General features: G+C 37.1%; 1 protein-coding gene across 1 annotated transcript; it reads right to left on the bottom strand.

Annotated features, from left to right (window-relative positions):
- Positions 1-25: 25 nt before the first annotated feature.
- On the bottom strand, positions 26-14,540 carry LOC111142351 (KRR1, small subunit processome component homolog). The gene is made up of 10 exons (XM_022495378.1): positions 14,383-14,540; positions 11,188-11,360; positions 8,794-8,928; positions 8,492-8,617; positions 8,320-8,403; positions 7,179-7,235; positions 5,487-5,657; positions 3,206-3,283; positions 3,011-3,104; positions 26-918 (listed from the first exon to the last, which is right to left on the bottom strand). The coding sequence occupies exons 1-10, from the start codon at positions 14,507-14,509 to the stop codon at positions 776-778; spliced, it is 1,188 nt and encodes a 395-aa protein (XP_022351086.1). The 5' UTR covers positions 14,510-14,540; the 3' UTR covers positions 26-775.
- Positions 14,541-15,470: the final 930 nt, after the last annotated feature.

Below are 15,470 nucleotides of genomic sequence, written 5' to 3'. Positions count from 1 at the left end.
TAAGGTACCCAGCCTCCGTGTGTCTTAGCTTCTAAAACTACAAAATGAATGTGCTCGATTTAGGTAATTCGAGGTACTCCACTGGCCCTCATTAGTAAAAACATTTCTATGTAACTTGCTGTGTGCTGCTTCAATTCTAAACATCTGGTTTTCCCCACTCTCTTGCAATCTGAGGTCTTTGGTTTACCATTTTCCCAGACTCAGAATAGTAATTAAGGGATTTAAGAGGCCTTGCTTTTTTTGCTTGTGGGTTGTTTAAACATAATGTAAAATGAGATTATAAAAAGAAATAAGCCCAAATGTTTACTTGTTAGCATTAGAGAGAGCACTGCAAAGTCTGCATTTATTTTCCTCAAAACCAAATGGTGGGACATGATTCTATTTAAAGACTAACCAGCGGCATCAAGCACTGGATTTGATGGATAATTACAATAGTCACATCTCAAAAATCTTTATATAAAACAACCTAAAAATGACACCAAAGTCATGCTTAGGCCAAACATGCCAAAACAGATTAGGTACAATATATACAAGGTGCATATATACTACTTTCTAGCACAAAGCTTTTAAAAAAACACACAGAAAATATAATAATTTATATTTATAAAGAATATTTATATATATATAAACACTGTTTTGAAGAATGACACAAACTCAGAAAAATGTGATCAGAGTATTCCTTCTCACACATAGGCTACTAATGCCCTAGCATCTCAAAATCCTTTACAAAAGGAGATAGCTTAAGGAGTTCTCATCCAGGGTTTTTTTTTTAATGTTACTTTTTTTTCTTCTTTTTTTTTTCATCCGCTTCCAATTTAAGCTTAACTTCTTCAGCTGAAAGAGCTCCCAGTTTCTTATTCTTTGCTTTCTTAACCTTTTCCTTGATGGCGGCGACATCAATTTTATTTTCAGTAGAAGCTAGACAAATTAAAAATGATATATGTAATTCTTTAGGTTTTACCATATAAAACACAGAGAGTATGTATTTGGTGTAATAATTTCAGAGTACAGGTGAAAGGTCATGTTGTAAGATATAAAACACTTCCCTAAAATATAAAACTGCCTAAAGTTAGACATTTAAGAGAAAACAAATGATAAAGTACTTTAAAAATATATTAGTGAAAGTACACATGAAAATGGCATCATAGTTTAGCTTTTAAACTAATAACTGAATTCAACAATATTAAAACTTAATTTTTTCCTTTAAATTGCAGTTGAGATTAGTTTTGCTTATATTCTTATCCATATTTTAGAACTTAACAGTACTCATTAATATGCCAATTTTCCATTCCACCCATTAAAATAACTTAAAATTTCATGAATAATATTAAAATGTAGCCCTTCTAGCTTCTGTAATTTTAATTAACTAGTCATTAAGCTTTAGGTCAAACTCTACTTCATCTAATACCACACATAAAAACTTAAAAATAGGGGCACCTGGGTGGCTCAATCAGTTAGGTGTCTGCCTTTGGGTTGGGTCATGATCTCAGTGTCCTGGGATCGAGCCCCACATCAGGCTCCCTGCTCAGCAGCAAGTCTGCTTCTCTCTCACCCCCGTCCCTCCCCGTTCATGCTCTCTCTCTCTCAAATGAATAAAATCTTTAAAAAAAAACAAAACTTAAAAATGAAGTTTTCTAATTATTAGTTCAATGAATGACTAGTAGTACTTTTATTTAACAAGGTTTTGGTAATAAAGACAATGATCTGAGAGTATTTGGAGATCCTCCTAACAGAATCCAACCATGGAATCAATGTCAAAACTTTGAACAACAAAGAAAAAGGAGAAAAAAATGTAGGTTTTTCTCACAATTTAAAGAGCAGTATTCAGAGCATAGGAGAATCCCAAGATAAGACATCAAACTTCCCAGCAACTTGAGTAGAGATGTAAAGCTTTTACTATCATGAAATAGCTACATTTTTAATCATTATAAACAGAGATTAAAACGGCTACTAAATGACCTTCTAAGTAAAACTCACAGGCTGAGTAAACTGGAAATTATAATGCTTATGACGTTTTTAATTTTTACATAAGCAATGATCTACACTGAAACATAGAGTATTTTTAGAGCTATTAACACTGATATAATTAATATAGGATATTAAAGTAGCAATGTTATATCTGGTTTTCACCAATAAGTCAGGTACAATGATGCCAGTGACTTCCCTCCCCTCACTGTGTCACCGGCTACTCCGGAAAATTATTTCAGGAAGAGTACAAGTGTTACTAGTGGGAAAGAAAATGCAAAAGAGGAAAGGGTGGATCATATGAGGCTAGGAATAGAAAAGGAAAGACATAAAACTTTTCTTTCTTTTTTTTTTTTTTTTTAAATCTTAGAGCACACTAGGAGGGAGGGGCAGAGGGAGAGAGAAAATCCTCTAGTGGACTCCTGGCTGAATACAAAGCCTGCCACGGGGCTCAATCCCAGGACCCCGAGATCATGACCTGAGCCAAAACCAAGAGTTGGCCGCTTAACCAGCTGAGCTCACCCAGGTGCCACACACTATCTTTTTAATAGGTCCTAAGACCTTGTTATTTTGATAGTGTCCTTTAGCCCAAGGTGATCAGAAATCCATCGTAACAATACAGGAATCAAACTTTAAGCCACAGATCACATAAGAGAAGAAAAGCATAACCTCTGATAAGCTCTTTCTGAGAGGCATGACAACAGAGCTCAGCAATCTCACTGCTTTAGTTACTTTTAAATCTACAGAAGATTCACTGCTCTAGTTTATAGCTTTCACAACAGAGTCCTACTCCAGTACAATCAGAGGTCAGGAAAGGACTGTCAATCCAGGACACTCTTAAATAGTCATTAGCTGCTAATAAATTATATAACACCTCAGTGGTCTCGTCCCTAGGATTAGTGATTAATGGTATGTCAACAGAAATGATGAAAGATAGAGTTATGTCTTTAGTTAACACTCAAAGAGATTCAGAAAAATTCCCTATTGGGTTTACTTTTCAGCAAGACTTTAATACTAAACCAATAAATGGAGAACAAGCATTTACCTTCCTTTGGTTTCACAACTGGTTTTTCTTTAGGTGGAATAAAAGCTTTGTTTCTTTCCTCTTGTCTCTTACTAAGAGCTTCTGCTTGTTTAGCCTGGATTATTAATAAGAAATACATTAATACAATTACTCGTTAAGTAGGAATTCAAGTTTCTATGAATTGTGCTATCAATGTTGTGAACTAGACAGTCTTACCTTTATGGCTTCCATTTTCTGTCGCTTCTTTTGACTTGCCTTCAGAAAATATTCACCACTAGCCAATTCTTTATCAATCTGTTGAAATTAGTATTTACAATTATATCAGAAACAAGGTAAATGAGAAGTCATTCCCTGAGAAAGGCACAATGTCCTTGAGGTAAAGAGAGTGAGATCAAAAATCTATGGTCAATTCATAAAGGTACTGACATAAAAAGAAGATGTGCTCTAAGCTGAAGAGAATACAAGCAAAAAGCATGGAGGTAGGAAAGAAGGTGATGTGTTCATGAAATACACAGCAGGCGGTTCTAGATGGAACAGAAGATCAATAATTCACAAAGGTGTAAGGAAATTGGAAAGATTATCTGGGGTAAGCTTGAAGAAACTTGAATGCCACGTGAAGAGGGTGGGCTATGATTTAGAAATGACTGCAGGTTTCTGAGAGAAATGAGGAGACCAAAGCAGCATCTAAAAGGTACAGAAGAAAGAAGAGATAAATGCTTGGAATAAAGTAATGGCATGCAAAATGAAAAGAATTGTTAGATTTGGTGACTAATTCAATGCTAATTAGAGAAAGCACTAGCTTATTCATCAAGATAGAAGTGACTTATCTTACATGAACACATTATTGTATCTAAGGCAGTTAAACTCTTAATAGTTACTAAGCTCTTTACAATTACTAATCATTTAATCCTCATTAACAGTCCTCAAAAGATGTTTTTATCATCTCCATTTTATGTACAGGGAAACTGAGGCATGGATAGGTTAAATAAATTGCCAGTCACGAAGCAAGTAAGTGGCAGAGTAAGTCAACTGAGACATCACTATTTAAAGAAGCTTAGTCATAGGGAAGAAAGACATGATAATTCCTAACTACAGGACAAGGCCATAAGATGTAGAGCAAGTGTTATGAAATGACATGACAGTTGCGTAAATAAAATCTACTTTCCCCCAACAAACAGTCCCCTTGTTTGCTTCCCTTTACTGAACAGACCTCATGAACAAACATTTCCATTGTTTTATCACCATGATCATTATTTCTTTTTCCTCTCTGATCTTTCATCAAACCTCTGAGATTCAAACTCCAAATACAGGGCTGTGGAGAAGACAGTACACTGAAAGGGATGTGTTTACATGCTGACAACAAAGCATTAGTAGAAAGGAAAGACTTTAAGATACAGCCAAAGGAGGGACTCATAAAGTAAGACCCCTCAGGAGACAGGCAAAGATAGAACTCAAAGAACAGGTAAAGAAAAAAATGGTTCAGGTGGGAAAAAAAAATTATAGGTGAGAGAAAAGGAAGCTGAAGGAATTCTCACTTGATGGTCTTAAATATTTCCATAAAATAAAAAGCAATGTCATCTGTTAGGAGTGAGAGGGTGCTTTAAGAATTAAGAGGATGGGGCGCCTGGGTGGCTGAGTGGCTTAAGGGTCTGCCTTCCGCTCAGGTCATGATCCCAGGGTCCTGGGAATGAGCCCCATGTTGGGCTCCCTGCTCAGCAGGGAGCTTGCTTCTCCCTCTGCCTGCTGTTCCCCCTGCTTGTGTGCTCCCTCCATCAAATAAATAAAATCTTAAAAAAAATAAAATAAAATTAAGAAGACACAGAGAATTATCTGAAGTTGGAAACATGAAACAGTGGATTTAGTCCAAAGATAAGACCTTCTCCAGCTATGTTTACCACATTCTCGGAAAGAAGTCAAATTTTAGGACTGATCAAGTTTGACAGTTTTGCTGGACAAGTACGAAAAGAAGGAAAAGGCAGCATAAAAGAAAACAGTGATGGACAAGAGAGAAAAGGAAATTGGGGAGGGGGGAAAAGAATGAAGCCAGAAAACAGGTAATAAAATGAGAGCATCGTAATTTAGAAAAAGGATGGATGTGAGAATTTAAGATTTCAAAACTAGAGCATTCACATGGAACACAGTCACAGGAAAGATGCTAAAGCAGAGTGAGACCATTAAGGGTTAAAATGTTAAATCTTTTTTATCCACGGAACATGTACTGTGGCTATAAGGGCACAACTGACAGCAACCACCTAGACATAGTTTACACTCCTACTGTGAAGCCCCCACTCTCCACGCCCACAAACTTAGCTCAAAATAAGCCTATTTACATTTAACTTCGGTTAAATGTCATACCTGTACACACACACACACACACACACACACACACACACACACACACACAGAGTCGACCTAAATTACTCTCCATAAAGTTTCTGACAAAACAGATTAAAATGGTTTCCCCCTCATATAAAGAAATTCAACATTAAATACTGACCTGACTTTCTGGTTGTGGTGGTGGGAATGGTGTGTACTCTTTCTTGACAGTTTTTTTCTTTGGTTCCTTGCGTTTATTCACATTCTTGTGCTTGAACTGTGGCAAAAATCTTTCCCAACTTTGTGATCTTAATTCAGAATCTTTTGCCAACTCTCGTTTGATCATTAAGGTCTTTAGTCATGGGGATATATGAACAAAGTAAGAATTTTTAAGATAAGTATTGTTCCTATAAATAATTCAGTTAAAACGAGTAGTTCTTGGGGCACCTGGCTGGCTTACTCAGTTAAGCATCTGCCTTCAGCTCAGGTCATGATCCCTGTGTCCTGGGATGGAGCCCCACAGTGGGCTCCTTGCTCAGCAGTGAGCTTGCTTCTCCCTCTGCCTACTACTCTCCTTACTTGTGTTGTCAAATAAATAAATTAAATATTAAAAAACAAAACAAAACAAAAAAAACCTCGAGTAGTTCTTAATCTCCTCAATAGGAGCAAAACAGTTCCATAAAAAAAAGTAATCTCAAACTAAGCACCAGAAAACCATTAGAAATTTAGATTAAATGCAGAACTTCTGGGAGCTCAGTCAGTTAAGTATCTGCCTTCAGCTCAGATCATGATCCCAGGACTCTGGGATGGAGCCCCAGATTGGGGGTGGGGGGGAATGTCCCTGCTCAGTAGGGAGTCTGCTTCTTCCTCCCCCTGCTCACATGTGCACACGCTCACTCTCTCTCAAAATAAAAATAAATTAATTAATTTAAAAAAAAAAGAAAAGAAATGCAGAACTGTTCAAATAAATTGAGATGAGAATTGAGATGAGACTAATTCAGCTTTTCATCCATTAGTTCATTAAAACTTTTAAAACTCAACTTAATAGGAGCAAGAGAGTTCTTAATTAGCAATGTTCCCTGAAAGCAGGAAGTTTTTCGTAGTACTTTATCACAGGGAAAGAAAACAACCACACATTCTCCTATCAGACAAAACCAATATTCTCACATTTCTCCCACTCCATTTGAGTTTTGCACACAATGGAACATCAAAGGATGCAAACCAAACATCAGATATAAGACAAGCTCTCTTTATTTTTAATGTCCCACGGCAACTCAAAACCATTCTTTCACCCCAATCTAAGAGTGACTCTGTAACTTCATCAAATTTAAGTGGACTGCTTAAAAAATATCCCTCACAAAATAGCTCATTACAGCATGATTACATTTCAAAGTGTAATCATGAATGCTATGCACATAGTGATATAACAGATCTCTCTCAAAAAGTTTATAATTTGAACATGAAATTAAAAAAAAGTTTTAATACAATCTGATATATTCGATCAATTTAATAGAAAAAAGCCCAATTCTGAAAGATCACATCTTTAAATATAGTAACAGGCCTATCATCCAAGAACTCGATCATTACCTTCTACGACCAACTCTATGAAGCTTATTTCCTTTGTATTAGAACTATGTCATACATTATAAGATCCCCTTTCAATAGTTTTCAGACTGCACACCACAGAGACTTAAGTCTCCAAGGATGTAACTACAGGACTCCAAGGATGTAACTAATTTACTCTAAATACTTCTGCTTTATCTGTTTTGTGCATTTGGCTTCCATAAAAAAGATTTAATTTCAAGAAAGGAAATATTTCTGTAGCTAAAAGAAGTCTGACAACCACTGTTAGAGTAATATATAATTAACTCACTTTAATGTTATAAATTGGATGAATATTCTTCATAGTATCTAGAACTACTTTTCGAACCTGAAATTTGCAAAGAAAAATGAATTAGTCACTTACAAAGATTTTAATGAACTAAGTGGAAGGGGATTAATATACGAACCAGGCAATGACTACCCAACTGAATATAGTAGTTACTTCAATTGCTTTGAGTGACTTTTAGATCTTTCGTTAACAGTCAACCTCTCTTGGATGCAATGAAGTTTCTCAACTTTACTACTAAAATATAACATACAGAACTAAAATAAAAACGTTTTGGAAATGTGGAATTTAGGGAGAAGGCAGCTAGATTTAAGGTCAGAAAATATGTGCTCAAATAATGGGAATGCCACTTGATAAGGGAAAGTATCTCATTTGTAGTATGGAAATAAAACTACCTCAAGGCTCTCCTGTGAAAATTAAATAATATATTTAGACCTTACAAAACTGTAGGGTATTCTATATATATGTTATTATTGCCACATGAGAAAAGGGCAGATAACTTATGAGAAAGAGGTCCAAGAGAAATGCCATTAAAGGTTCTGGAAAGGAAATAAGACCTCGCAGCCAGATCCACACAACCAAAGCAGTTAACAGAAACTGTAACTGTTACACAGATTTTCTCATAACATTAAATCTCACAGTTAAAAAAAAGTTCATCAATACATTAAATAAACATTCTATTAAAATTCAGACAAAAAAAACTTATTTTAAACGAAAGACGTTTTCAGAATCTGACCTCTACTGGTTTATATAGGTTACTGCAAATCACCATTTAATTCTCTCATCACTTGTGCACATGTAACTACATATTTCCCACATGTGCTACAGACTAAAATCTTAAATAACCATTTAAAATTTGTAGTGGAAAGAAGGATGATGTGCAGACCTTCTAATATGGAAATGGATACCTGTTCAGTTGCCAAAGGTTGGCCATAATATGTTAGGATCTAAGAGTGATGATTCCCTCAAATAAAAGCACAAAGTTTTTACTAAGGGGAAATCAAACAAAGCACATTCTAAAAAACAGTAATTGTTAAAACAGTGTATTATCCAATGAACTATTATAACCAAATTACTTAATTTGTTCTCTGCTGAAAATTAATGGAAGACAGTAAATAGTTCTCACCTCTTTTAAGCCACTAAAAGGTCCAATGACTGAAACCGTGTTTCCCTGAACCATAATATAACAGTTTGTTAAGAGTTCCAAAGCCTGTGTCAAAAGAATAAATTGGAATTCAGTACACTGAAAAACTAAATGACAGAGGAAGACACTTAAGTTTTCCACTGATAAAACGTACCTTCAATGTAGATCCTTTGGGACCAATGAGGCGTTGTCTTCTTTTTACAAATCTTTCTTTATTTCTCACTAAAGAACCTATTTTAATGATGTCACACGCAACATCATCCTGAAGAATTCGTACTGCCTTTTGGAAAAATGAAGAAAATATTTCATTAATATGCTCTACAAATACATTTATTTTCAAGGCCCAGGTTAATGAAATCAAAGCAGAAAAACGAAAACTCTAAGGAGGGATGCAGTGTTATATATGTTATCTCTAATGATGCAAATAAAGCAAAGTTTTCCTCATTCTAAAGTTACCTGTTCAAATGAAACACTCCTTGCTAAAAGTTTTATTAGGTCTCTGGCTCTAATGATGATATATGGGTCAAAAGTCTTCTTTGTTGTACAGACAGTCATACTGCCCTCGATCAGGTCCAGGGTTGCACTAATATGCTGCGAAAAGGAAAGAGCAAATACATAACTGTCTAAAGACCAATTCAATTTTACATAATTATAGAGCTTAACCTAATCAAACTATTAATTACCATAAATTAAGCTGTAATTCTATCAATTTCCTCCTTGAAGCTGGGTAGTTGATGTAAATAATGAACACCTGATTACTTTCATACTTTGAAGAATCTAAGAAACGCAGGCAACTGAAACCATTTATACTTACTTGGCTTTAGAATACTTTGTACTTACTGGAATAAAGATTATTTCTAGTTTAAAAAATCTCTATCAACACAAATGCGGCCACAGTTAAGACCTAGAGTAAAAATGTAAAGCTACATACAGTTCCCCTATACTGGACGCAGCTCTGATCTGCCGTCTGCTCCTTAGGGTGAGAATGGACTTTCTTTTTCAAACTTTCTTCTCATTGGTATTAGCTAAATACAAAGTAAAAACAAATTCTCACAGGTTCAGAAAGAAGCAATAACTGGAAAGTTACATATTAACTCTTAATAGGAAGAACCAGATTTCAACAAAGCAAATTAAAATGTCATTTTCTGACTGAAAGCATACTCTGAAGAATATTTCAATGTAGTGAGTAATGAACAATTCAACATAAGGATGGATCCCTATGAGTTTACAAGAGTCCAGTCTAAAAATACACAGGTAAAACAGCTTGTGGTTTGCTGAACCATCCTAATACCTAACAGGCACAAACTCCAGAGCAGTCACATAGTTGAGGAATACATTTTATATCACTACTAGTGTGTGCACAGTGCCTACATATACACATATAAATGAATCAAGTTTCATAAAAATGAAACTTATCCTTACCATATGTGATATATTATTTCTTTCTTTTTACTTAATTATTTTTTGGGCACATTTTTTTTTAAAGGCTTATTATATCCACTAAATGGACTTCCTGCTCCACTAACAAGTTTCAATCCACAGTTTGAAAAACAAAAACAAATATGTCGTCTAGGGAAAATGGCAGCAGCAACATACAGGGGAAAATTGACCACATCCCCATCTTCCATTTAAAATGAAAATTAAGGGGCGCCTGGGTGGCTCAGTGGGTTAAAGCCTCTGCCTTCGGCTCAGGTCATGATCTCTGGGTCCTGGGATCAAGCCCCGCATCAGGCTCTCTGCTCGCAGGAGCCTGCTTCCCCTTCTCTCTCTTCCTGCCTGCCTCTCTGCCCACTTCTGGTCTCTATCTGCCAAATAAATAAATAAAATCTTTAAAATGAAAATTAAGGGGCGCCTGGGTGGCTCAGTGGGTTAAAGCCTCTGCCTTCGGCTCAGTTCATGATCCCAGGGTCCTAGGATCAAGCCCCACATCGGGCTCTCTGCTCAGCAGGGAGCCTGCTTCTCCCTCTCCCACTCCACCTGCTTGTGTTCCCTCTCTCACTGTGTCTCTGTCAAATAAATAAATAACATCTTTAAAAAAAATGATGACAATTAAGAAATCATCCAGGAACATGCTTTAACTCAAACGATACAGAAACATGGCAAATATCACAGTACAGAATAGAATAGGCATCCTGAAACCTGGAGTTCACAGGTGAGTTTCAGAAAGTCCATGAGATCCCTAAAATTCTAAAAGTATGTGAATTTTTCAAAGTTATCTATTACTCACAAAATTAAAAATAAGTGGAATATACGAATAAACTCCAGGGGTGCCTGGGTGGCTCAGTGGGTTAAGTGTCTGCCTTTGGCTCAGGTCATGATCCCAGGGTTCTGGGATCAAGTCCCACATCCTGCTCCCTGCTCAGTGGGGAGCCAGCTTCTCCGTGTCCCTCTTGCTGCCCCCTTCTGCCCCCCCCACAGCCACCTGTGCTTATTATGTCGAATAAATAAATAAAAGCTTTAAAAAAAAAAAAAAGAGTAAAGCTTATATCTGGCTGTTTAGAATACCGAGGGAACCAGGGGCATTTGGGTGGCTCAGTGGATTAAGCATCCAGCTCCTGATTTCGACTCAGGTCATGATCTCAGGGTTGTGAGATAGAGTGCCATACAGCACCTGAAGTTCGGCGCAGAGTCTGCTTGGGATTCACTCTCTCCCTCCCCCTCTGCCCCTCCCCCCAAACACATATGTGCATGGGAACTCCTGCGCTCTCTCTAAATTAGATTTTTCTTAAAAACAAAAAACAAAGGAACCACATTAGCCAGTTATGCTAACACTTTAAAAAAATGAGCATATTTATTTAAAAGTAAAGATATAAGAGCAAAATCTCAAAGAAATATATAAAATGTGCATACATGTTCATTCAAGGCTTTCTGTACCAATGGCCAGCACTCTTTCAAGTAAGCTTCCCTATATTTTGGGAACAAAGTTGCAAAACTGCTCTCCTCCAAGAGTCCTCTGGGATTGTCTTCTTTGGAAAAAGCTGGTTCCTTCCAACCATCAGGAACAGTGAGGAGTTCTGATTCATCTAAAGAGGGGAAGAAACTTACAAGTAAGATTTTACCCTTCTTTTAGACACTTTTCTGAACACTTATATGCATACATCTACATGCTTTCCAAAACTCTCCTTGTAGTTCCAATTCCCATGCTCTTTAGATTATTCAACAAAGAACATGCCTCTGTCATTATTACCAACACACTGTATTAAAATTAACTGTATATACTTCCACCTCATAAAACAAAGTTCCTTAAGGGCAGGAACCCTCCTTGGATTCACAGTAATTCACATATGCCTGACAGTGGGGCACTCCTATTGCACTTCTATTGCACTACACTATTAGAATTAAAGATCCAAACACCATTTTGTTTACAGGAGTATTTTCAATATAACATTTTGGACTTTGCTGAATTGCAGTCTCTCTCTCTCTCTCTCTCTCTCTCTCTCTCTCTGTGTGTGTGTGTGTGTGTGTGTGTGTATGCATATATATTTGTGTTTGTGTGCGTACACACACACATAAAGCTTAAAAACTGATATTCTGCTGTATATTTTCAGTTACCAATCACTGGTATAGAGTTTTACAATTTCCAAAAAGTTTTCATATGCCTTATTTCTGTATACACCTTCATCATGACAATTGTGAAAGGTAGTAGGAAGAATCAGTATTATTCTCCCCATTTTATAAAAGACATTCAGTCCAAAAAGATTACTGACTTGTCTAAGGGGAAACAAAGGTGATTCAGTCTAGGTCTCCTTTCAGTGAAACAAAATGTCTCCCAAGGTCATAAATTGATCTCTCACATCATTTATTAAAACTCCTGGTCCCAGATTTTAGATTAAATCTAACAACTATGCTTTAATTCAGTACTTCTCAAAGATATGACCCAGAGGACTGCACTGATCAGCATAAAGTAGGAATTAGGCAAAAATGCAATTCTTGGGCTCCAACTCAGACCTATCAAATCTGAATCTCTGGGATGAGCCCCAAGAATCTGTGCTTTAATAATCTCATCAGGAAATTCTTATGCACACTAAGTCTGAGAAAAGGGCCTTTGTAGTTCATGTTATCCACCATGGGTAAACTTGCTTCTCTGTCTTATACTCACATCTACTTTGTTATTTCTGGTTCAAATCACAGAGAATTAGCTACGCTTCATACATCACTCACTTCCCAAAATCCTTTAAAAAACAAAAAACCCTCCAATTCTATAACTGTGATTACTTAAAATGCATTCTTACCAAGTCTCTACCAATTTAAACACTTCAATAGCTACAAATTAAAAAAAGAAAAAAGAAACTAGCAAAAGAAATATACAGGAGTTTCACAATAAAGTGCAAATAGCTCAAAAAAACATTAACGCGTTAGTAATAAAGGAAGTTCCAATTAAAACCCCAACCAGACACCATTTCATACCTACCAAAATCAAAGAAATTCAAAACGCATATTTTATCAAGTGCTAGTGTGGATGTAGACCAACGAGAATTCTCATTCACCCCTAGTGGAAGTATAAACTGACACAACCCCTTTGGGAGAGATTTAGCATTACCTGCACGTACCCTAACTTTCATGGATCTAATCCTATTTACATAATCTGGAGAAAACTCTTAACACGCAAACCAGGAGATACACACAAAGATGTTTATAGGAGCACTGTTTATAATAGCAAACAATGGGAGCAATCCAAATGTCCACCAACAGTAGAATGAGAATATAAATAAGTGTATATTCATGAAAGGAAATGTCATCAATATCAAATGAAAAGAATAAACTACAGCTACAAGTATCATTGACTCAATAAGAAAAACAAAAAACAAAAAAAAAGTTAGCCTAAGAAGCAAGAACAATGTCTACAGCCCTCTAACATTCATATACAAGTAAAAAACTGACAAAATCAACCACTTTGGGCATTGGTAGTAAATATGATGCAGAGAATAGAAGATCAAAATGATTCAGGATGGTTACCTCATGTATTGTAAAGGAAAAGACTATGATCTGAGAAGTGCTCCTAGAAGGGTCCGGAGTATGAAGTTTTTTCTGCGTAATGGTATTGACTGCTCCTTTCTCACATGCGGGGTTTATTCTGCAAGCTGTACATGGACTGTACTCTGCTATGTTACACAATTAAAAATAACAGAACTCCTTTAATACTTCCCTAACTCCTTTAATACTTCCCAAGGTTTTTAACACTTCCAATAAGACTACTCGGGTCTTGGGCTATTTCTTTATCCTCTCTTCCTGTCGTTCATACTGAAGAAAATGTATAAAACCACACTACAAAGACGGCAACTTCAAAGTAAGGCAGTCTAACATTAGAGAATGAGTCGTGTCGTCTAATATATTAGCCGTTTGACGAAAAGGAATAATGATAAATATTCCAAAATATCACTAATGGACAAACCAGCGTTAAGAACACGCCAGATACAGCGCCTGGGTGGCTGAGTGGGTTAAAGCCTCTGCCTTTGGCTCAGGTCATGATCCCAGGGTCCTGGATCGAGCCCCGCATCGGGCTCTCTGCTCCGCGGGGAGCCTGCTTCCCCCTCTCTCTCTGCCTGCCTCTCTGCCTAGTTGTGATTTCTCTCTGTCAAATAAATAAAATATTAAAAAAAAAAAAAAAAAAGAACACGCCAGATAGCTCCTTCTCCTTATCTGTCTCACTCCTTTATTATCAGCGCTCACTCATATGTATAACGACCTCCTCCTACTCCTACCCCGTTCCATCTCTCATTTTGTCAACGACTTTCAAACACCGCCACGAGAGTAAGGTCCTGCGGCACCCCCCATAATTTCTTAATCTTCTTCCTTTTACATAAGACAAACTCTGCAGCATCTTTACTATGAAAGGCCTCCAGCAAAAGCGGCTAGGAACACGTGGCTGGCACCATACCTGCCAGTCGGTCCCGCAGGCCTGGCTATCATCCCCAATCCTCAGCAATGATAGCTACTCAACTTCACAGAACACACTCAGGCAGCACTGCAAGCCCCCAGCCAGCGAAAGAAAACAACTGTAACTCAATATCCAAAAATCAGGTTTCAGTTCTCGCTCAAACTTACCTCGGTTGTCCGGCTTCGGCTTTTTCTTACGAAACTCACTTTTCCCGTCCGCGATAGCTTGTCCGTTGAAGGAGGAGGACGCCATCTTCGAATTGCTTCCGGTGTTACCGGAAGTGGAACTGTCCATAAATCCTACCGGATTTTGGTCCTGAAAATCTGTCTACTAAAAACGAGTTCCGTATAATTTAGACGAGATCTGCGCAATCTCCGTGCGTGCGTACGCTAGAGTCCGCGTTATTTGCACAAACTACAGGCGCTTCTCCTGCGTAGCCAATGGAGAGCTGGAGACTTCTTTTCCAGGATACATGGCAACACGGAGTCTAGCTGCATGCTGGGAATTGTAGTCCAAGACTACAGGCAAGTTGGAAACCGTCTTATCGTAGTTTCCTCTCGGTCCCGATATCTTGCTTAGGACCCCGAACTCCAGGGTTTGGCCACAGAGTGCAAGGGGTCTAACTTTGATGTCACTCACTCATTCATTGATAAATTTATATGACTGTCAAGTAAGTGCTAGGTTTAAAGACGAAAATACATGATCGTTCATGGCAGGGAGTTGACAGAGCTACCATTTATTGTGAGACTTACTTTGTGTCGGCAGTTTATTTGCATTTCTAATTCTTAAAATAACATTAAAACAAACAAAATTCTCTAAGCTTGATAATTTTTTGTAAGATAAGTTTTAAAAGTCTTTGTTTCTGATGGTAATTCCCTAAAGTCGTTCTAAGCCAGAAGGATAATAATTGACACTTCCAGGGTGTTTCGCCTCGCCTAAGATTTCCCAAACACCTCAAGACGTGAAGTTCATCACTACTACAAATTTTCACACTTCTAAAAAATCTAAAAGTGGTTAGACTAAAGATGAGACTTCTTTTGATGACCGATCTTACTATTTGCCATTTCTAACATTTTCTGCAGCACACTTAAGGGAAGTCTTTGATACGTTTTATTTCTTGCGTTAGTGAAACTAGAAATGCTTATGTGAAATCCACCCTTGTGTGTCTTCTATAAAAACTTAGTTGTACATAAGGTACATATATAAAACAGACTTAATTAGGGACAGAAGGTCCCAAGACACAGGATTATGTTAA

The sequence above is a fragment of the Enhydra lutris genome, unplaced genomic scaffold (assembly GCF_002288905.1).
Source record: "Enhydra lutris kenyoni isolate GAN:26980312 unplaced genomic scaffold, ASM228890v2 scaffoldscaffold7, whole genome shotgun sequence".
In the NCBI taxonomy this organism is placed as follows: Eukaryota; Metazoa; Chordata; class Mammalia; order Carnivora; family Mustelidae; genus Enhydra; species Enhydra lutris.
The sequence above is the reverse complement of the archived record's forward strand: the minus strand, read 5'-3'. Positions and strand labels throughout refer to the sequence as shown.